The sequence below is a fragment of the Myzus persicae genome, unplaced genomic scaffold (assembly GCF_001856785.1).
Source record: "Myzus persicae strain clone G006 unplaced genomic scaffold, MPER_G0061.0, whole genome shotgun sequence".
Taxonomy (NCBI): domain Eukaryota; kingdom Metazoa; phylum Arthropoda; class Insecta; order Hemiptera; family Aphididae; genus Myzus; species Myzus persicae.
Genome location: NW_019102621.1, coordinates 290,282 through 313,198, shown reverse-complemented (window position 1 = coordinate 313,198; position 22,917 = coordinate 290,282). Strand labels below are relative to the sequence as shown.

The 22,917-nt window shown below is 33.1% G+C and overlaps 3 protein-coding genes across 3 annotated transcripts; 1 reads left to right on the top strand and 2 right to left on the bottom strand.

Moving 5' to 3' along the window:
• Positions 1 to 5,996: 5,996 nt before the first annotated feature.
• On the bottom strand, positions 5,997 to 7,877 carry LOC111032808. The gene is made up of 2 exons (XM_022313266.1): positions 7,455 to 7,877; positions 5,997 to 6,394 (listed from the first exon to the last, which is right to left on the bottom strand). Exons 1-2 carry the CDS (start codon positions 7,609 to 7,611, stop codon positions 5,997 to 5,999), a joined length of 555 nt encoding a protein of 184 aa, XP_022168958.1. The 5' UTR covers positions 7,612 to 7,877.
• A 1,690-nt stretch (positions 7,878 to 9,567) lies between these two features.
• LOC111032805 (homeobox protein H2.0-like) lies at positions 9,568 to 11,242 on the top strand. Its single transcript, XM_022313263.1, has 3 exons — positions 9,568 to 9,658; positions 10,479 to 10,633; positions 10,719 to 11,242. The coding sequence occupies exons 1-3, from the start codon at positions 9,568 to 9,570 to the stop codon at positions 10,788 to 10,790; spliced, it is 318 nt and encodes a 105-aa protein (XP_022168955.1). The 3' UTR covers positions 10,791 to 11,242.
• On the bottom strand, positions 10,927 to 21,914 carry LOC111032804. The gene is made up of 4 exons (XM_022313262.1): positions 21,761 to 21,914; positions 16,955 to 17,191; positions 16,297 to 16,601; positions 10,927 to 12,511 (listed from the first exon to the last, which is right to left on the bottom strand). Exons 2-4 carry the CDS (start codon positions 17,179 to 17,181, stop codon positions 11,364 to 11,366), a joined length of 1,680 nt encoding a protein of 559 aa, XP_022168954.1. The 5' UTR covers positions 17,182 to 17,191; positions 21,761 to 21,914; the 3' UTR covers positions 10,927 to 11,363.
• Positions 21,915 to 22,917: the final 1,003 nt, after the last annotated feature.

Below are 22,917 nucleotides of genomic sequence, written 5' to 3'. Positions count from 1 at the left end.
AGCACAAAGAATACTACAAAAGCCTGCGAAACCAGTCACTCGAGAAGTTTCTTTTGCACAGATGGCTAGTTCTTCGAACGAAAATCAAAAGGGTCCACTGACTCAAACTTACACACAACAATATAAAAATGTACTATCGCTATCTGACGTGATGGCAGCATTAACAAAATTATATGAGAGATTGGACAGGCTTGAAAATAGCCAGCCGAAAACCAAAGCACAAAAGAAGAAGAACGGTGCACGTTAACTATACGTCTATATGGCTATATGTTACTCAAAATTGAAAACATCCAAATAGTACTGAATCAATCACCAATCCCACAAAAAGATTCATCAAAATATCTTGGAATTCACCTTGACGCTTGTCTAAACTGGAAACACCATATATCCGTCAGAAAAAAATTCAGATTAAAAAAAAAATGCGAAAACTTTATTGGTTAGTCGGACCCCGCTTCGAGTTAACCATCGAAAACAAACGTAAACTGTATGTAGCAATTATAAAACCGATATGGATTTAACTGTGGGGTCGTGCCAGTAAATTTAATATCGATGTAATACAAGATACAACGCTGTTAAAACATCGCTCTTCGAACCATCACTGCAGCCTACTGCCTACCGGTTCGAAAGAAACAACGCAATTCACCGTGATATGATGCTGCCTACGGTAGCAGCCGAAATCCAAAGGTTTGATCGCAAACACGAGACGAGGCTAGATCACCATGTCAATCCATTGGCCATCCATTTATTAGATAACTCCAAGGACATCAGACTCTTAAGCGTCTGAAACAATACGACTTAGTCTAAGATTTTAAATTAAGGCAGAAGCCACTTCATTGGAAGTGACTCCGTCAACGTGTAAAATATACATAATTTATATCTAGTATGTAAAATATATATAATTGTTAAACATATTTATAAAGACCTTTGGGTCGTTTAAATAATAAAGCCTCAGGGCATTAAAAAAAAAATAATAATTTGTGTGTGTCTGTGAGAAAAATTGTAGATTTTTTTTCCTAGGATTTTTATTCCGATCACCGAAAATAATTGATCTAGGTACCGTTGATTCAGATACATGGATATAAAGTTGCCATGATCTACAGATTCTTTACGGATATAAGATAAGTAAAAACATAGACATAACTACATACCTACCTAAGTGGAACTGAATTGTATATTTTAAATTTGTACCCATATTTTGTACTCACCATACTTTATTAATGTATAATGCTTAATGTAAATTCTATAATAATATGTAGGTATGATATGTTTTATTGTTGAGCTGTAATAGTCTCTGACTAAAAGCTATTAAAAAAAAAAAAACCTAATAAGTATAAGAACTACATTCAATCAGGAATGAAGAATACATTAATCAGCTATATCAATTAAACTTTATATAGTAGACAAAATGAACTTTAATATCATTGACACACATCCTGATCCCTACAACAATAATATAACATAATATATTTTAAAAATATACAGCAATTAATAAAAATATAAAATATATAATATGAATGTATGATGCATTGATGCGAAATGGTTATGTGAAGTATTGGTAAGGAACCTTCACTAAAGTTAATAGATAAGTAAAAATACTTAATTTATGTACACATTTTTGTGGGAGAGGTTACGGTTATGATCCGGGAATTATGGCCCGGGCCCCGCAAATTGTATGGAAGGCCCAGCGGCCCTGAAATGTACCTATTATGTAAGCAACTGAAAATTGTGATGTTATTCTTATAAATGTGTTGAATCTAGAAAAAAACGTCAAATCTATTGCACTTAAAATTCACAAATAACAGTTTTAAGTCAATTATCAAGTTCTTAAATAAAATGTTTAAAAAAATAAATAGGTAAATAAAAGTGATAAATCACAAATAACGTGTAGAATATACTAAAGTTGTTAAAAAATGTGGTAGGTATGTTTATCCCTATTAAAACAGGTTCTTTTACTTAAAAAATCACGAATATCAGTTTTTCACTAAAATAAAATAATCCTGACATCTGCTATTATTGACTATAAACTTAATTTAAAAAAAATATTTAACTGTATATAATATGATATATGCTGAAATTAATTACAAATGTTCAACTGTTGTTATTTTAAGTACCTTTACAATGTTGTCACTTTTTACTTGTTTACCGACCACCGTTTACCTATGTACCTATATGTGGCTATGTACCATTCAACCATTGTACCCCCAATCGGCTATCCCTATGGCGTGTTAAAATAGTTACGACTCAACCCCGCCTAGAAATTGATTTTTCCTTAAATATGTGACCACATGTAACACATCCACACTGTACAACCATGAAGGTACTTAATAGCAACTAACAATTTAAGATAAAAAAATAAAAATATTTGCTTAAAATGCCTTAATAATCATCAATCTAGACTGATCTTTAGCAAACTAGAAAACAAACTTAAGACTTAAGTACATTTATTAGTTATTACAATTATATTGTGGTGACTCAAATGCAATAATCGATGTTAAAAAATGTATAAAAAAAGTTATTGATATCGGTTGGCGTTGACAAACACTTGTTATTTGATAAGCCGATAGATAATGAGGTATTAACTATTGGAGGTTAAGCTTAAATAAAATAAAATTAAGACAAATGAGACGTGTCTAAGTGATGGTTGCAATATGTCACGCCAAATTGCAAAGAACCGAAAGTCGGGGACGAGGTAAAAATACTGTACCTATACAAACCATCAAGGCGGTGGAAGTGGAATAGTAAGCCACGGTCTGTGAAAAAAACGTTCATACTCAATACTTCATAATAATATCATGACATGATATTAATAAATAATGTGTGAACGCGGTTTTTTTTTAGGATTTTTTGAAGGATCATTTTGAAATTTGTTATTTGTTTCTACTTTCTGATGGCGTCGATATGTCGGTACTATATTTAAAAAAAAATTTATAGTGGTAACTTAGATATTATTTTTTGTATTTGGAAAAAAAAGGCGCAATATCAAAATACGGTATAAAAAGCCCCACCTATGGAAAAGAAAGCCTCGTACCAACTAAATTCCTAACACTCTTTTATTGTAGTGTATTATATTATCATTTTTAATTTTAAAATAATATATCATTATTTATCTTTACGTTTTTTATGTAGGGATCAATAACCATATTTGTAATGTATAATTTGTATATACTTTTATATCACAATAATATTTAATAAAATGATAAATCCAATATTTTAAACTATTTAAGTATATAAGCATACATTTGAAATATAAGAGATTAAAGTATATACCAGGGGTCACCAAGTGACGGCCCGCGGGCTGCATCCGGCCCGCGAATGCATTTTAACCGACCCGCAGACTGAGAAGAAAATCCAATAATTTAATACGAATTTTAATCAGATGATTTCCTAAAAAATGTGTGTAATGAAAAGTATTCAAAAACTGAAATCGATTCTACATATGATGAATTTTGGTTAAAATATGTATCTGAAAAGAAATACCCGACGTTGAAATTATTGACAGCGAAAATGTGTACAATGTTTGGCTCCACATACGTCTGTGAGTCTGCTTTTTCAAAAATGAAATATATCAAAAACAAATTCCGATCCCGACTCACCAACGAACACCTTGAAATGATGATGAAGATAGCTACCACAAACCATAACCCCGACTTAAAGCAGCTAGTTGAAAGCAAGATCTGCCATTTTTCTCATTAAAAATATTAATTTATAATTGTTTCATATATTTATTAAATTTTATTTTATTTTCATTAGTTTTAGTTACATAATAATTAATAAGTGTACATATTTTTTTTTTAGAAATAAAGAATTTTTGACCAACGGGCATATTATAATAATTATTATGAACTTTGAATTTTTATGGCCCGCGAGAATTTTCCGAATTCTTAATGTGGCCCGCGGAAAATATTAATTGGTGACCCCTGGTATATACTATGTAGTAATACAAGTAATTGGCATTTAAGCATTTAACTTTATCTTAAAAATTGTTAAGATATTATATTTTATTGTAGACTTTATCTTAGTATCTACAACATTTTATTATTAAAAATGTGTTTTTTTCGTTCATATAGTTATTGCCTTAATGGTTGTGATTATTTTGAATTAAAAGTTTGTACCTATACGGCGTACCTATATGTTAGATAGTATGATATTCTCTTTAGTACTCATTTTTCGTTTACCAGGTTATTTTCGTGTAACGTTTTGATTATTTTGAATTAATAGTGCGAATAGAAGTGATTTAAAATAATAATAAAAAAAACCTCAAATTGCATACGGTGGATATTTGTACAATATTCGAAAAGAATGCAAAGTGATTCGTTTGAGGATATTATGATTATATTTAATTATGGAAATCAAAATAAACAAGAATAATGTATTTAGTTGATACAGGACTTTTTTTACCGTATTTTAATGGTAGGTCTTTTTTTGAGGGGGCTCTTTTTTCTTAGATTCATTATTTTTATTTTATTAATAGGAATTTGATGTTTAAATTAGATGAGAATACATAGGATAACGTATATTTATTTCAATTATAACTACAACCGCATACTATAAAATACATACTATTAGTAGGTATTAATTGTAGCTAAATTATATTAGGTAGATACCTACTTATACTAATGTTATTATTTATTATTATTATCGACTATATTCATATCAATAACTTTGTAAATTGCAGCTCTCCACAACGACCTAAAAATTCAAACTGTTAACAAACTTGCTAAAAGCCAATATTCAAATTTCCACTCCAAATTAACTAACCACTCAAACCCTCTTATTAAAAACATGTCCACTCTCACATTACCACAAATTCCCCGTCGATTAAAAAGATACTAGCTGGTCTAAAGACTCCTAAAATAGAGAAAAAAAAGTTAAAAATTAAACAATAAAAAAAAAATAAGAAGTCTTCTGAGGTTCTGTTAATGAATGGTCTCCTCTTCATGTTATTCATGTCTTTGTAAATATTTTGTTATCCTTATTACTTATTGTTTGTTATTGTAAACAGATTGAATATATTTAAAATAAAAAAATAAAAACTTTGTAAATTACCTCGGGTTTCTGTGCATGGTACATACACATAAAAAAGTGCAATATTATAACAAACATAATATGTGTAAATTTGAAATTTGAATAAAGCATTAAGTTAATCAACTATGCAATTTACTATAAATATTTATATACATATAGGTACTGCTCATGACTAAATGCACCTATACCTATATAATATATATAACTACTGTATAGTATATAGAATATAGATATATAGGCAATAGGCATCTAGCATGATATTACCAATGTCCTATATAGTTGCCTACCTCGCGATCATGGCTCATAGGTACCTACATTCTAACATCCTACCCATATATAGTACATTAGTACCATTGAGTCTATATACCTACACAATATTAAAGTATACATACTTAATGGTATGGTAGTACCTATATGAGAATATGGCTCAGTGTGTACTAGTGTACTGCGTTAGGTGGGTAAACGGCTATACCTAACTACCTAAAGCTTAATAGTAAGTAGTAGGTAATAAAAGATATAAGCAACTAACAAGTCTATAACTTATTTAATTTTGACTATCAAAACAACTCGGGATCTAATATATTTTATATGCAACTCAAAGTTCCAAAAAAACAACACGGAACAATAAATAACATTGAACCAGTTGGCAGTCATACAAATAACTATAAGGGTCACACAAGACTCAACGATTAAACAATTGAAGAGACGAATATAAAAATCAAAATTAGCCACTTGTTGAAGATCTCATTGTTTTTAAGACTAAAATAATGACTATAAATATATGTTCTTTACGATTTACAAAAATTGTTAAGTATTTCGAACAATTTAACAGGTTTTAAATAATTTAATATTGATATTGGATAGTACAGTTTATAATTTTTTATATTATAATAGTATGGTATTTAAAATAATAATAATATATTTAAGTCAGTCGTTATTTTTTTTTTTAAACAATCAATATGAAAAAAACTCTACTCAGAACAGACCAACGTGGTTCGCGGGAACCTCCGGCTCCGCTTGCGCCGGCCGAAGCTGACCGTGGTAGTAGGGCCTGACGGTCGGAGTAAGAGGCCGGGCCGTTTGTTCCGGTTGACCACCACTGCCTTGAGCGGGTGCGGCGCCGTGGCGCCGTCGAGCGACTGCGACGTTCTGCGCATGTTCTGCGCGACCAGACTGATCAAGTAGCCACCGAACGCCAGGAACGACAGGACGGTAAGGGACATCTGAAAGGCTGTCTGCATCGAACTGCCCGCCGCCGACGAGTGCAGAACATCCGCGGTCCTCCGCAAGGCCATAGCGTTCGGTGCGTCCTCTTCCGCCGTAGCCGCCGCCGCCTCCTCATCGTCTGTCCGTCGAATAGAATGTTCATCTGATAGACAAAATTACATAAATTGTATGTCATGCTACTGTTATAACTTATATTTAAATACACTCAGAGAGTAAACCGAATTAGGTTTCGGGAGTGGGAGGGGTGACACCCCACCACTCTGCAACAATAATATTAGACTTTGAAGTTTTGGTCGGCTGCTGGTCGCTGGTACTCTGTAAATTTGTTCGTTATTTAGCGAAAATTAGGAATTTCTAATTCAACACCCTTTAGTTTTTTTTAGTTCTCTCCGGATCACATATTGTTTTGACATAAAAAATTTACTTGAGTGAAGTTTCCCCCTCCCCTAAACCATTTTGGCCATATTATATGTTAAGCGAAAAAAATAGGTTACGTAGTAGGTATAGGTGCTAGTATGTGCTACGGCTACCCATAAACGTATTGTAACAAGCTTCCCCAAATATTCAGCTAGGAAAGAATTTTAATTTATAAAATGCGCATCCGGTAACTGAGTCTGGGCCATTACTTAATTATTTGTATGCATTTCCTTATACTACTTGTTAGTTAAACATATTATGAGCATACCTATACATTGTCAGTTGATGCATGGTTTTACCTCATCCACCCGAGTAACCAATAGCAACCATGCATAAAAATTAAAAATATAATATATTTTACAAAAAAAATACTTATCTTCTACTAGGGTATGTAGCTAATAGGTATGCTACGCCGCCATTTTACGACTCATTTATCACTGTGCATATAAAATTCCCTGAGTTTATTTTATCATTTTTATATTGATAAATGAGTAGCAAAATGGTGGTCTAAAATATAAAATAGTCTCTTTAACACAAAAATAAAAAATAAAAACATACGCATCATTCTAAAATCAATAGATTTTTCATCGGAGCGCTCATAATCAGAATCTAAAATAAACAATCATAAAATAAGTAGTATTGTCTCCTATTTAATATTTATACAAAAATTGAAATTTTTTAAATACGATTCAGCGTTGATCTAAACATTTGTTTCGATTTTATTAGTCAATCAATTAATAGGTATATTAATTATTTATAATTTAAGTACTTAACATATTTCTTACCTTTTATCCGAAGTTCTTTTTTCATTTCTAGCAGTTTTTCTAACGGCAATGCTTCTAAATCCATACTTGCTTTGCTCCAATAATGTGGTTTTTTTTCTTCGTGCCCGTTTAAATAACATATCAGCGAAAAACTTAATCCTATCAATAAAGTATTCATTGTTAACTTGTATATACATACACTAATGATGTATTTATAATATGTTGCTTCAAGTCCTCACTGTTAAGGAATGATGCCTTACTATTATAGTTATACTTTATCGTTTACTTGATGTACCTACATAATCAGGGTCTAGTATTTTAATTGCATCGTTTCGCACCAAATGGCGAACACATTTGTGTCACCTAAAGTGACAGTGCAATGCGGCGCATGCGAGTATGGTGTGACCTAATGGTCTAATTGTATTATTAATGAATACATCTACATACAAATATAATAGGAAGATTTAGATAATTATATAGACAAGTGTAATAGCATAATAAGTATTTAAATCTTTCTTTTTACACTCATTCACAAAATAGCGTAAGTTTATAATTTTATAATTATCATATCGAGCATATAATAGCCTGTAGTATATAATATGTTACGGATAGAGTACAAAAATCGAGTTATGTACCTATATGATGGCTATTGCCTATTGGATAAAGTACAAATATCATTTGCATAAAGTTTATTTTGAACATTAACCGTTTAATTTTTACATTATTTATACCTTTGGGTGGATAGTGTCACGATTCAGCAAAATACGATACAGTAATATAATGTTAAAGTATACGTTATGATAAAACGTGTATACTATATTCTATAATTTTAAGCTTCAGTGCAGTTTTCTTGTTAACTTGTTCAACGTATATTAAAGTTCTATTATTTTATTTATTAAAATATGTTTTCACTAAGAGACATTTTACGAATTGCAATAAATAAATTAATAAAAAGAATGAGAATTCAGTGTATTTAAAGGAATTAAAATACAATGACATATTATTATCAAATATTTAAAACTTGAACCTCACCGGGAAAAACAAATAAATCATACAGATTATCAAAGAAATACAACGATATCACGTATTAGTCTTAATATTGGTGGAGAGGAAAAATTAATATTTTCAATGTCAGAAGGTAGTAGAAATATTTTATATTACTCTATAAACCATTGGCCCCGAACACGTTCTTCAAGTAGTTAAAATAAAATAATAGAGTAAATACATTTACAAATTTACATGTACCTATATAGAGTATAGGCAAAAGTGTATAATAAACATTTTAAATGACTCTTGATCAGACACCCATTTATGTCGAGATTATAATTGTATTTAATTTAAGTCTGCCAGTGGTTTATTTAAAAAAATATATTTCTATTCCAATTTTATGCATATAATAATTGCAATACGAAAGTTCAAGTTTAATTGTAGGTAGTTGTTTCATTCACGACTAGAAACATAGTAATTAGTATTTTAGTACATAAAGGTGTATTCACTCATATTAAACTTAAATAGGCTCTAAGAAAATATTTAAAAGTGTCTACTGTCTATACATCTTACCCTAATAATTTACACAGCACATACTGTGGGCCACCATCAATTGGTCAATATTTATTCGGTATTTTAAATTTTATATTATGGGGCAATTCCAAATAGCCCATACATGAATAGTGGGTAATCCACGACTATATAATCACTATAATAAGTAACTACTGTATCACTATAACAACTATTGTAGTATTGTCTATTATAAATTATATCACAACCAATGCACTTCAGAAATAAAGTCTGCAGACTATAAACAACAAAATATTATGTATAAATGCCCAAGATTATATATAGTCTGGTATAAAATGAAATTGATTTTTATTTTAACAGCTGCATCCAAATGTTCTGGCGTCAAACACGAATCTCATAGCATGAAAACTGACACTTTGTATTTTACGTTTACGTGGCGTAAACATTGTTAAAACAATTAAACCACAACGGTCGTAAATTAGGTTTTTAAGACACCAGTGAACAATATTGAACTGTTACGTTATTAATTATCTTCCCCTTCTACAATCACCCCTTTGTAAGACAAAAATAAAAAATGTAAATTGTGAATTGTGAATTTAAACATTCAGTACACAAAATGGATCGCCGTCAGTCACAAGCATGTCTGAAAGTGACGGACACATTGAATTTCGGTATCGATAGGATACTGAATACTAACACTGACTCGGGTAAATATTAAATGTACTTAATATACTTTTATTGATATTACAAGAAAGGTTTAAATTCTAAATATATATTCATAGACTTGATTCGTTAAATTGAGTGTCTGTGTTATCGCCCATCATTTATACATTAGATTAGGTACTCCAGATCTAAAAGTGAAATAATCGAAATTCGAAATTTGTGTTGGAATTGTAACGAAATAATGACAAAAATAAATAAACAGCGGATAAAATAAATAAATATTAATTGTGAATTAAAGTGTAAACAATGTACATATTCGTTCAAAATAATAATAAGTTACAACCTTTCCTTACCTAATATATGTATTAATGTGTACTTTATAAATACATATTAATTATTATTTTATTGTGTGTTATATTATACAGGCGCGGATCTAGAACGTATTTACGGGGGGGGGGGGATCTTAAATAAAATTTCAGCCTATAAGTCTGATAAAAATGCAAGTAATGCAAGTCCATTTAAGCGTGAGTCTACGGGGGGGGGGCATGGCCCCTTGGCCCCCCCCCCTTGGATCCGCGCCTGATATTATATGTATCATGTATGTACAATATTAATTAATACAAATTAAGTTAAAACGCAGGGTTCAGAATTTAGTTTCAAATGCACTCAACTATTAAACATTTTTGAAATCTTTAAACTACTAGTATGACATGTGTTTATATTTTGTATAATATTATGTATACTTAAAAGCATAACATAACTTAAATTAACCATACATATAATATAATCTGTGATTGAGCATTCGCAGGCATTATAGGAATTGGTACCTATAACATATACTCACGTATTAATATTGTATACTAGATCGATCGATGAATAAAAAAGAAAAGTGTACCGGTAGAGCTGTGTTCACGGTCACTCAAAAGAATTGGTTAGAATATTATTTCCAAATGGAAAAATACATTACCAAACAAAACAGAAAAATATTGGCTTCCAGTCTTGGACTTACGGACTTGCAGGTCAGTTGATATTATTATAATGATATCTCGCACCATTAGCATTAGCAAGTTGTAATCATATATTTAATACTGTCGTTATTTATAGGTAAAAGTATGGTTTCAGAATAGAAGGATGAAATGGCGGCATACCACAGCTGCAACGTCTTTAAATAAATAGAATTCAAACAATTTGTATTAATTTTCATTTAATAGTAAAAAATTACAAGTATATATACCATGTGGCATGTATGATAGTATGTACTATACCTAAGTCATTATTCATTAATAAATAATAATACATTTTATACACAATATTTTTTTTTATAATTTAGTGCAAGATATAATATTATACTGGTACTTAATTACTAATCACTGCGAGTGGCCTTCTAAAAATATACTACCAATTATAATTCGTCCTTATTATCTAATTTTGATCAAAAATGAAATGATGACATTATACTGCAATCGTATTCAAAAATATTATACAAATATTTACCAAAATATATGTTGTATATTATACTTTCATAACAATACGCTAGCGTTAAGTGTACGTATTATGACACGTGTCAATAATATAATATTATGCCGATGATGGTAAATATAATATACTGACGGAAATTAAGAATAACGTATAGGTACATGTGTTTGAAAAAAAACAACAAACCTTATCATGGCCAGGAACTTATACATTAATAAATATTGTAATATTACCAACTAAGTGTATATAATAATTATCATCGTGGATGACGTTTTATTTCTTTATCGAATTCTGAAAGTCGTTGCCAAACTGTTTTTCGAGAACGTACGACGGCGATGGCACCCTGTACCCGAACGGTAGAATGTCGAGACTCTGGACATGGGCCTTGACCACGGCACCGGTCGGGAACCCACCGAAAGTGTTCGAAACGCCTTCGTCTTTGGGCTTCTGGTAGTCAGTGCCACCGTACTGTCCGTACTTGTCGTCCACCACTATCGGCCGAGACGGTTGGCCATACGACGTATCCGGCGGTCCAATCGGCCTGCCGGTGGACGACTGCTGCTGCAGCAGGTTGTACCCTCCGGTTGTCGACTGGCCGTAAGACGACGTCGTGTCCACTGGCCCCGCGTGGTAGCCCTTCTTCGGTGGGTTTCGTTTGTCGAACTTGTCGAACGACTGGAAGAACGATTCTTCGTCCTTGTTCTTGTACGTGGTGGGCCACTTTTTGGGTGGCAGAGAGGGGTCGTCTTCCGGGAACGCCGAACCAAGAGGCAGCGTGCTGTCTGGTGACAGGAATTCGTCGGACAGGCCACCACCTCCGCCATTGCCACCGAAGCCTTTGACAGGTGGCTCGGGGCGCCGGCGGTCCGGGAGCGGTGCAGACGTGCTGGCCGAAGGCCCGAACAGGTCCTGCGGCTCGAACGCGATCGGTGACAGCGGCGTGGACGACGGCGACGATATCAACTGCAACGGGGGCAACACAGACGACGGCACAGGTACCACCAGGCCACCACCACCGACGCCACCGACGCCACCTACCACCACACTGCTGCCCGGGAGCGACGGCGCAGCGGCCGCGCCACCGGCCGCAGCGTTGTTGACAATTCGATACCCGATGTTGGGCCCTGCCACGTACTGCACCGTCCGCTGCACGCCCTTGTCGTCCACATAAGTGTACGAGCCCTGCACGCGGCCACTCGAATCGCTCACCTCGGACCGCCGCTGGTCCGGCCCGGACGCAGTGAACCCGTACGAGCCATCCTTGCCTAGCACGACAGACGAGTGGCCACGCGGCCGGCCGCCGGGCTTGCCGGGTGGGCCATTGTAGAACACACCACCGTAGGTGTCCGAGTCTGGGTGGGGCGACTTGACGTGGAAACCGGTACCGGCGCCTGCCTCGTACTGAACGTCGTGTCTCTTGCCTAAAAAAAAAGTCTCTAATTAAATAATAATTGGATCACACGATTCCCAAAGGTTATAGTAAAAAGTCTAAGTACACAATGTAAACAAAATTGAGCATACTGTTATAAATCAGGTCCAAAAATATCAATATACTATGAAGTACCTGTACGGCTTTACAAATACGGCTGCACTTACTGACGGTGATCACAATATATTATTTTAATACATGCCTATATATTATGACTATAATATCAAACACCAAGACCAACTATGGTTCATGTCAAGAATCTCGACAAAATATTTACAAAATACGAACACATTAAATCTGGTTTTCATTCTAAACTTTTTTAAATTTACTGAAATACTACTACCGCATTTTAAACAGCTGATCTGCATTTTAATTTAAATATATTAAGTATTATAGTATAGATTATTAGAATCTTCGCATTTTAATTGTATTACATAATATATTCAACAGTGGATTGAATAAATATGTGTTCTGTTAATAACTAATTTTTAATTTTTTTTAATAACAATATGAAACACATTTTTACACAATGAAATACTGAATACATACAATAACTTGATACATCATAATTTGCATAATATGTACTGGAAAGGACGGTTGGCGGTTAAACAAAACAAAAATCGTGAGGAGAACCAATTAACGTTGCTGACGGAAAGCGACGGACATAAATACAAAACCAAAAAAAAAAAAATTGGGCGAAGTCAATGGGTCCGCTAAGTCGAACGAGCGGGCGCGCTTTGCACAACTCGGACCGCGTATAACACATCTACACAGTACACGAATATCGTGGACAATAGCGGAGACCATATTATTATATTTGATGTTGTAGAGTTGTCAACTCAAAATGCCACTTTTGGCTAACCGTACATACAAACGAATAATTATTGAACCATATATTGAGATGTAAGAATATTACAATCGTCATTTTAAATGCACATATGTAATGTGTTTGGAAATTAATTAGCCATGTACCTATTTTATTTTCAATGTTCAACAATATTATAATTTATAATATTATACATTTATACTTGGTTGTTATGGATATGTACATTCGTCTGAATGTTTATTCATACGTCTTATGACAAATTTTGTTTCAGTCTACTTCGAGGCATTACTCAAACTATTTTTTGTCTCATAAATTATTTAAATAATTTAACTCAATTATAATATCTTGAAATTCAATTTCTGAATTTTTAAACAAAACAATGGAAAGTTTTACAGAAGCAGACCATATTACAACGCCAGAACAACTGGATGTTCCGGCTGTTGGGAGTTTGCGGCAATGCGACCATAGCACCCGCCATAGCGGATGCCGTTATTTGTCGGAAGACAACGAACACAGGGTGTCAGGGTGGACGACCCTACACTGGCCACGAGGTCTACAATCGTGCAGTGTGCTATCAGTGAGCTCAGTGGTCAACAACCAACAACGACGTTGACTTCGGCAGATTTCAAAGTGTTGGACGAGGTGACCGAGGACTTACTGAAGGCCGCCGTTCAGAGGTCATTGAATTTACCACCCTTCTCCCTGGGTCCGAGTGACGAGCGGTCGTCGTCTGTTTCACTCGGTGATAGCAGTATTGCATCACCACAAACGAAGGCACCGAGGATTTTTGTACCGAGCGTCTTGGACAAGTTGCTGGACAAGTTTGACGAAGTAGCGTCAGAAATCCGAAAGGTTAACACAAAGTACGCTAATCACCTTCCGCCGTTACCACGGTGTTTCAGCCCAGAAGTTGAACACTTGGCACCGATAGCACGGCATTCTGAAGACGGTGATTGTGTGGCACCTAGTCTTCTGGCCAATAACGTGCGACGAACAACAACGGCGAACAACCAGCTGCCGTCAGACATCCTAGAGGTCAAGAGCCTGAGTCAGTCAGAAGAAATTGAGGAGGCAGTTCAAAGCACGGATATAGACGAAGCAAAAAGTAACGGTGACGTGCTCAAACCTTCAGTGACCACGGCCACGGTAAAGTCAGCAGCAGCAGCAAAACAACCGCTGCAAGGTCGCCTCCGTAGGCCGTCCATTATGTCAGCACTAGGGAGCCGACTCCACAAGGTCGGCAGATTGTTGGTATGCTGTTGTTGTCGTCCGAATAATAATGATTAGAATGGTATTATACTCTGATACCGCGATGTGGCGTGACGCCGTTAAACGATTGAGAGATGCATTGATCCAGGATGTTTTTGGGCACCGTCTTGCCGCCATTCGCACACGTCGCTGCGGGCATCGAACAGTCGTGAACTTCGACCCAGTCCACTCCAGCCCTCTACAAACCAGTGTGACCCTCGATAGCCGCCTTAAGTCACATCCGGTCATCCGGTTTTTCAAGCACCCTTGTGCCTCGTCACATTTTTTTTTTACTTTTTTCTTTTAGTTTTGTACCGACACCCGTCATTTTCCGCCGGCAACCTTTTAATTGGCCCTCGCGATTTTTGTTTTTTTTTGTTTTCCCTCTAACCATTTCTGCGGGTACCTATGTATATTAAATTAAACATATATATACATATATATATGTATATATATTTTATATTATAATACTATTATTTTTTTTAAATATTTTTTTGTATATTATATAACATACATTTATTACCATGTATTCAGTTTTTCTTAGTGTAAAAATATGTTTCTTACTGTTAATTTGAAAAATAAAAATTTGTTATTTACAGAACACTTGTTTTTTCAATTGACTGGTGTATGTATTATATAAAACAATTAAAATACGACGATTCTAATAATCTATTATTTAATACCTAAAATATTTCATTAAAATACGATAGCAGAATTGTAGTAAATTTAAAAAAAATGTAGAATGTAAACAAAATTTAATAATGTGCTCATATTTTGTTGATATTTTTGACATGAACCATTATAGTATTAGTTTTGATAAGAGTGTTAATTTATAAGCGTTTGATATTGTAGTCATAACTATAGGTATATATCAGGGATGGCAAATCCGTGGCACGCAAGCCCGAAATGGCATGCCGAAATTTTTACTATTATATATTATAGGACCTTTTTTCCTGTTTAAAATCGATCCATTGCATAAAAGTATATACCTATACTATAAAATATACTCTATACGACCACTGAATATTAATGAAATCACGGTTTCGAAGTCTGAGGTGCAAGGATAAAATGTATTTTGTTATTTTTACACAGATATCTATATTTTTGAGTTCTGTTAGTACTTTTATTTTTAACCGACTTTTGTAAAGCTTTATTTATTGCCATAGAAACACAAAACAACAAATAAAAAATAGTGTAATTAAATTCCTAATAAAATTTAACATACCTAGTACCTATACTACTAGATATTTTTCCACTGCACTATACCCAAAAACATATTATAATACAACATATATTATGATTCCTAAATTTTCATTGCAGAAGAAAAATACCTATTAGTGTGCTACTGTGCTACTTAATTAAAGAAATTAAACACATTTTCTATTTTCTATTTTCATTAACATGTGCGTGGTCTTACGAGAGCGCTCTGCTATTTTTTTTTTACACACAGTCACACACACTTATAATAACAGTCTGAACTTATAAGTTATTACACACACATTTACGAAATCACTCAAAAAATTTCCTAATTCAAACTTCTTAAAAACGGTTGGTAAACCCTATTTTTACACTTTATTTCAACTAGGTTGAAGGCGTGCTTAACAATGTATTTTAATAATATTATAAAACGTTATTATTTTTATACAAGTACTTACCTATGGTAGATATTATACCTACGCTAATTATTTAAGGCATATGCTTACCGACATCGTCCAAGTAAGAGTATACGCCTTCGACGTGGCCCCTGGAATCGGCGGTTTCGGATTTCGATTGTGTGGGCGTCCGGACTGTGAACTTGTAGCTCGGGTCTTCGTTTGGGTCGTAGTATCGGTCGTAGGCCGGGTCGTATTTGGACGAGTCGGTGGGCACGGGTGGGTTGTAGGGCAGGCGGACTTGCGACAGGTCTGTCTGTCTGGCAATGTCCGGTCCACGGGCACGGAAACCGCGGGGCCCGGACGAATACGATGTCTGCACGATTCGACCGGTTTCGGGACTCCTGGAGCCAAACCTGCGAGTGTAATCAAATAATCATGACATGAGTACGCTCACAAATGCATAGCTGTGTTATTTTTGGATATTAAATTATACTACATTAAGTAAGTATGTATTTTAAGCAACAGTGAGTGGCGATCGTCTGTGATTATATAATATAATATGCACCTCAACCTTACAAAACCATAAAAACTATAATACTGCTATATGTAATTTTTGCATTTTAATTACAAGAGTCGGCACGGTTTCGTGTATCGACCCATTAGACAAAGGTGTACATAATTTTAATTTATAATAATTCATATTTATAATTTAAAATTCAAATGTGTCAGAATACACACACATATTGTAGAGGTGAGTACTAAGTACCTTCCGGACACGACGTTGTCCTTATTGGCGGCAGCCGAGTGGAACTGGTTCCTGTCCGCGTACCGGAACGCGTATGATCCGTCCAACGACCTGTCCGTGAAGTCACCTTCTGTGGGCGCCTGCCGTTTATCCACTGCCCCCCGACGCACCATGCTGTCCGCCGACTCCATCATCGACATCACCGTCACCGACATCACCGCCAACGTCCACCGGATCCATAGTGCCATAACAACTGAACTGAAAAATTAAAAAATAGTGTCATCATTACAGCGTATTTCTAAGATGTGTCAATATTATGCGTATTAATCGTTAATGTCTGAAAACGAATTTCTTAGACGTAATAATATTTCATGAAGGCTCAATATTTATATTTTTTTTCCGGCGTTGCCATATTTAATAGTATTGTTATTAAACTGTTAAGCACGATATTTGGTACTCGTCCAGATAAATAAAGAAAAGCTACTTTGAAATACATATAAAATGATCTAGGAAAGTGGTCATTAACTGGATCAACTATTAAGTAGTTTTTGGACTTCAGTTCTTAAGTCATGAAAATGTCTAAAGGGGCGGATGTAAACTCCATCACAAGTACCTGTTTTTAGTGTAAACTCCGCCAATAAAAAAATAGGTAAAATTGGGTTCATGTAAACTCCACCAGTGAAAAAAAATCAAGTATAATTAAGTTCATGTAAACTTTGTCAGTGAAGAAAATCAAGTCACAGTATAAAATTAATATAAAGGACATATTGGCTAATGCTAAGCAGGAATTTATGTATAATATGTAACATAATACAACTATATTATTATTCACTTAAGTCATATTTTTTATAATATTATGTAATCATTATAATTTATGACTGTGGTCAATGTCTCTATGACTTTTCAATCGTATTCCTTTTTGGGGTGAACGGTGAGTTTTTTGTAAATTTTAAATGTCCGATTCCCCGTACATCAGACTGGCCGTATTATTTAAGTTTAAATAAATACACTCGCCAGAAACAGACCAGATCTAGGCAAATCATTAATTGATAAATATGCCCTGAACATTGTATGATAAAAACTACAATAGACACTTTATAATCAATTCGAGAGGTCGGACGTCGTACCCACAAGTGTAAATACTAAATACTAAATATCTAATTGTGTGTTTACAGTTTTAAAATACCCATAAATACCGACTTCAAAATTAAATAATATCAAATGAAACCTATCCAAGTAGTCCTGGACAGTGGACGATATTATTACCGTTTGACAGTCAATTTGATCAATTCACTCAAAAAGTCGAATAATATCAAAAATAACAGATTAAAATGGGTTCTTCTTGACGCAGAATTTGCTGTGGACTGAGCGTCGTAAGACGGAGCAAGACACGTGAGAAGAGGACCATGTCCTCTTAAAAATGTTTCCAAAGTTATAAATCTGACGATAAAATCGCGGTCAACTCTTTAATGCTCACATAATGCGATCGACTACATGCACCTATTATATACGTCTCGTCGTGCGTGTGTCGTCGCTACTCTGCGCAATTGCTCACCTCGCGTAACGGTCGTCCGCAGACGGAGGTGACGTATCATTATCATATTATAATATTATCATGTATTACCCCAATGAACGTATATAATATTTATCTATACATTATACGTAGTAGTATACTATTGATGATATACGTGGTTTTCGTCCAGAAAATAATGTATAATTAAGTATGTACACGGTTATTTTCCGGTTAGATTCGCATCGTAACAATAATTATATTACGGATGACATCGAATTTTGAACACAGCAAATTTTGTATACATCTATAGCCTAAATTCTAATGAAACAGATAATAAAATATTAAAATATACACCAGAATCCCGTTTTTATATTTTATCGTCTATACTAGAGGTGATTCAACCTCACCGACACTTATCATCCAGCATAAAACACTAATTGCTCAATCAAATATTACTCTTACTTCTTACAAACTTTTAAGTCGTTACAAATAAACAGTGCGGTGTTTGTACGGGGACAAACGCAGTGATAAAACCTGGGTGTATATGATAATGATATTATGCAGTTTCAATGAGTATAATACAACAATAATAGTAACAACAACTTATTATTATATTATATTCCAGACAGAGTACGAAAAACGTATCACATGGATCGCCGCAATGATGACGGTCATTGACTATTCACTCGTACATATTAATAAATTATTATATTATACAATATATGTACTACGTACGGCCCTACGGGGTTTAAAGTGGGTAAACATTTTAGAAGGGACTAATATGCCTCCATATAGTTTCAAGCGTACCATATATAATTTTATGTATAATGTCTAATGCATAAAATCTTAATTTGTTAAAGGGGACGCTTTTTAACTGCCGTTAGAGGTAGGGGGACTGAGTCTTCCTGCTTACCCCCCACTTTAACCTCTAAGTATGTACCTATTATAAATGTATGTATGTATGTATGTATGTATGTATGTATGTATGTATGTAAGGCTTATGCACAGTGGCGTAGCGAGAAACTTAGTGGTCCTAGGGCCATAAGAGACAGAGTCCCCCTCTTTAACATAGAAATTCAATTATAATAAAAAAATTAATTAATAATCCAAACAGTCCGATTATTTGTCGGAGTTAAATAGAGTTATAGATTATGGTAAACAGGTTGAAGTTTTTGACGGCCGGTCAGTTCGCCCAGTTCGCAGGCCCCGGCGTATTTACAGCGTCAAGAGAAACATGGTAACCGGCCGGAAAACCCAGATCGTCTATTTAGAACCCTAAATAGTTATTCTAGGAACTAATACTAGTTATTATAAGGATTGCAAGGAGACGACGACGACGTATAAAGTACAAATTACAATATTTTCATCAATAGGTTATAAAGCTGCAAAGTCTAAGAAATAATATTCTTAGAATAGCTGTGATAAATTACTCAGCACAAGTTATGATAATTTGTGCTGAATTACTCAGAACAATTATGATAATTTATTTGTATAGCTATAAAGAAGTCAATTTCTTATATAATTAGATAATATATAAGATAATAAACACCACATTTTTTTTTTGTATTTCAAATCAAATTATTTTCAACATTGATATCATTTAAATGTTAAAAAAAATGTTCAGTATTTTTTTATTGTAATGATAAAGGACTTGTGCCCCCCAACTTGGACATACCTTGAGGGCCCAGGGCCTAGGCCCAGGTGGCCCCGGGTTAAATAAGTTATGCATATATTTATATGTAATTGATCCGTAATCAGTATATTATAATAAAATATTAACACCTAGACAATTATATATGCTTTACATGATTTGGACAGCCATCTGAAACGAATCTGACCTAGACAAATCTGCGATTAATAAATAATATAATATCATACTATATACTATTATATTGTATACGACAATGTAAAACAATAATGTATTTAAATTTGAATAAGAAAGCATATACATTTTGAAGATAAGAATTAAAATTTGTACCGTTTGTTTTAAGATAAAAAATGACTGATAACTCTCTATGTCAAAAACATCACCTTCTAGTTTCCAACGCTGCATAAAATATAAATATTAATAATTTTTAATAAAAATGTAATCGTTTGAGACGGCGCATTGTGCATGCAATATAGCAGCATCAAAGTGTTGTTGACATTGATAATTGCATGTTATTATATTATTTAATCCAGCAATAATTATACCTATGAGAAAATTTAAGAGAATATGATATGTACAAGGATATATTTTATTTGGGAATTATTCTAATTATTATAAAATAATACATATTATGTGACTTGCATCATTTTCTGTGAAAATAATTTTTTATTCTTTAACTAAAATATTATAATAATATTAATGAGAAAAAAAAGTTTTTTTAATTCTTCACGCCTTCCCATGAAAACCAAATATAAAAATAAATTTATTTATATTTGTGTATACCTATAAACTACAAAATATGCGTACAAAGAACAAAATGACGAATATTAATAAAGCCATATTTTTTTTCTAACTAATTTCTTAGTTTTAAAATGACAAAAATTAATATTAGTCTTTTATAATATCAAGTTAAGTGGGACAGTTATAAATATAAAATGTAAGTTTTGAACATTTTCTAAAATGATGGCTTTTTGGATAGTTTATATTCTGTTCTCTTTGATGTATCATTGAGTTGCACATTGGTTTGTATTATGAATAATAAAATAAAGTAATACGCCTACATTAAATTATTTGAATAATTTAGTTATGATAAAATCATACCAAAGACATAATAATATTATAATAATTATTGATTCATCGTTTCTACTGATGGATTGGAAAATATACTAGAATTATTATTTATTTGTTTGATTACAGGAGATATTTCTGTATTTAAAATTTTAACTGTCATCAAAAAATAATGTATATTATTGGGGATCCAAATTATCTTGCAACAATATTGTAGAGGAAAGCAATAATAAATCACCACATGAAGCAATTAATACAAACTTCCTATTAGATAATCGCTCTAAACTCTAAAGTTAATACATGCATGAATAATATAGAAATCTCAGAAAATTATTCTGCATCAAAAATGTATACAAATTGTCATTGAAAAAAAAACTTACCTGACTTAATTTTTAAAATCTTAAATGTTGTTAAAACGTATTTATTATTTTTATTTTTTATATAATAACTTTATAAACACCTTCTCACAAGTTATACAATTTAAAATTTAACTGTGATTATAATAGTTCACGTGCTATAAATAATTATGATTTGTGTATTAATGTTGTGCCTTTATTAATTATTATAGGTGATAAAATACATAAGGTTAGATACTCACAGAAATACTGAAATCCCGAAGAAAAATGTGTCTACGTATTACTTTCAAAGTATTTCTAGACGATTCGGAGGTTTTGCCTGGTACGCTGACTTATTTCGAATGCCGCCAAAACAAGTGGTCGGCGGTCTTTTCGTTCTATGCAGAATCGACGTATATGTTTAAGGTCTTGCCCATTACACCGTGAAGATGCTAAAAAGATTCCACTGACGTCACGGTCAACAGGTGCCATTGGTATATTGTTAATTTCAGTTTTTATATTCGAAATATTTGCAAACAAAAATCACTTTGTTATCCATTGTTAAACTCACGGAATTCTAATTTATCCCATTGTATACATAAATATAGGTACTATAATATATTATATAAATAGAGTGCTTTAATTTTTGACCTGAATTAACATTGCGAAATCGTTTAAATAGTTAATTGTTTGTTGAATTATGACTTATGAGTATATATATATAAAGAATAATGATTAAAATGAATGCAGCATACAATTTACATATTTGTAGGAACATAATATTATAGTGTTGTTTAATAATTGTATGTACAAATCTCAAATGCAATGTAATAAATGCAATACATTTCGTAGTAAAAATAATTTTGGTGTGGATTTGTTATATATACCTTATAATATGTTTAGAAAATATTAAGATCGATGAGGTAATAGTATAAAACTATAATACATTTTAGTAATAAGAGTCGCTAGCAGTTTCTTTTTTTTATGTGTTGCCCATTCAAAACTGAAACACCGCCACAATTTAAATTAGTTGTAATTGGGAATTAGATATTTTAAGTTGAGTCAGTTGTATCATCACTGTCTTGAAAGTATATAATTCATACATATTTTATACAGGTATTTATTAAACCTTTAGTATTATAATTTACAAATTAATACTAGTCAGTGGCATGTAACATAGGGGTACATAGTTAGTAAGCTTAGTAACGTAGTTACTATCAGGCAACATCTAAAGTTGGGTCGTGGCCAATAATGCGAAACAATTAATGAACATCTATTCTTAGTAGTTTTGTAGAACACTAGGGCGAAAACCTAATCTACTAAATAAAATGCACTAAATAATATACAATTAAACATTATTTATCAGTATAACAATATTATAAGGGGTGATCTACTAATGGCATTATATTTGAGCAACACT

Coding starts and splice junctions, on each gene's coding strand:
- LOC111032808 (XM_022313266.1), bottom strand. CDS start 7,611: ATGAATACTTTATTGATAGGATTAAGTTTTTCGCTGATATGTTATTTA. Junction 6,395..7,454: donor AAAAGAACTTCGGATAAAAG/GTAAGAAATATG, acceptor TTTGTCTATCAG/ATGAACATTCTATTCGACGG.
- LOC111032805 (XM_022313263.1), top strand. CDS start 9,568: ATGGATCGCCGTCAGTCACAAGCATGTCTGAAAGTGACGGACACATTG. Junction 9,659..10,478: donor GAATACTAACACTGACTCGG/GTAAATATTAAA, acceptor ATTGTATACTAG/ATCGATCGATGAATAAAAAA. Junction 10,634..10,718: donor TTGGACTTACGGACTTGCAG/GTCAGTTGATAT, acceptor CGTTATTTATAG/GTAAAAGTATGGTTTCAGAA.
- LOC111032804 (XM_022313262.1), bottom strand. CDS start 17,181: ATGGCACTATGGATCCGGTGGACGTTGGCGGTGATGTCGGTGACGGTG. Junction 16,602..16,954: donor GACAACGTCGTGTCCGGAAG/GTACTTAGTACT, acceptor TTACACTCGCAG/GTTTGGCTCCAGGAGTCCCG. Junction 12,512..16,296: donor CTCTTACTTGGACGATGTCG/GTAAGCATATGC, acceptor CTTTTTTTTTAG/GCAAGAGACACGACGTTCAG.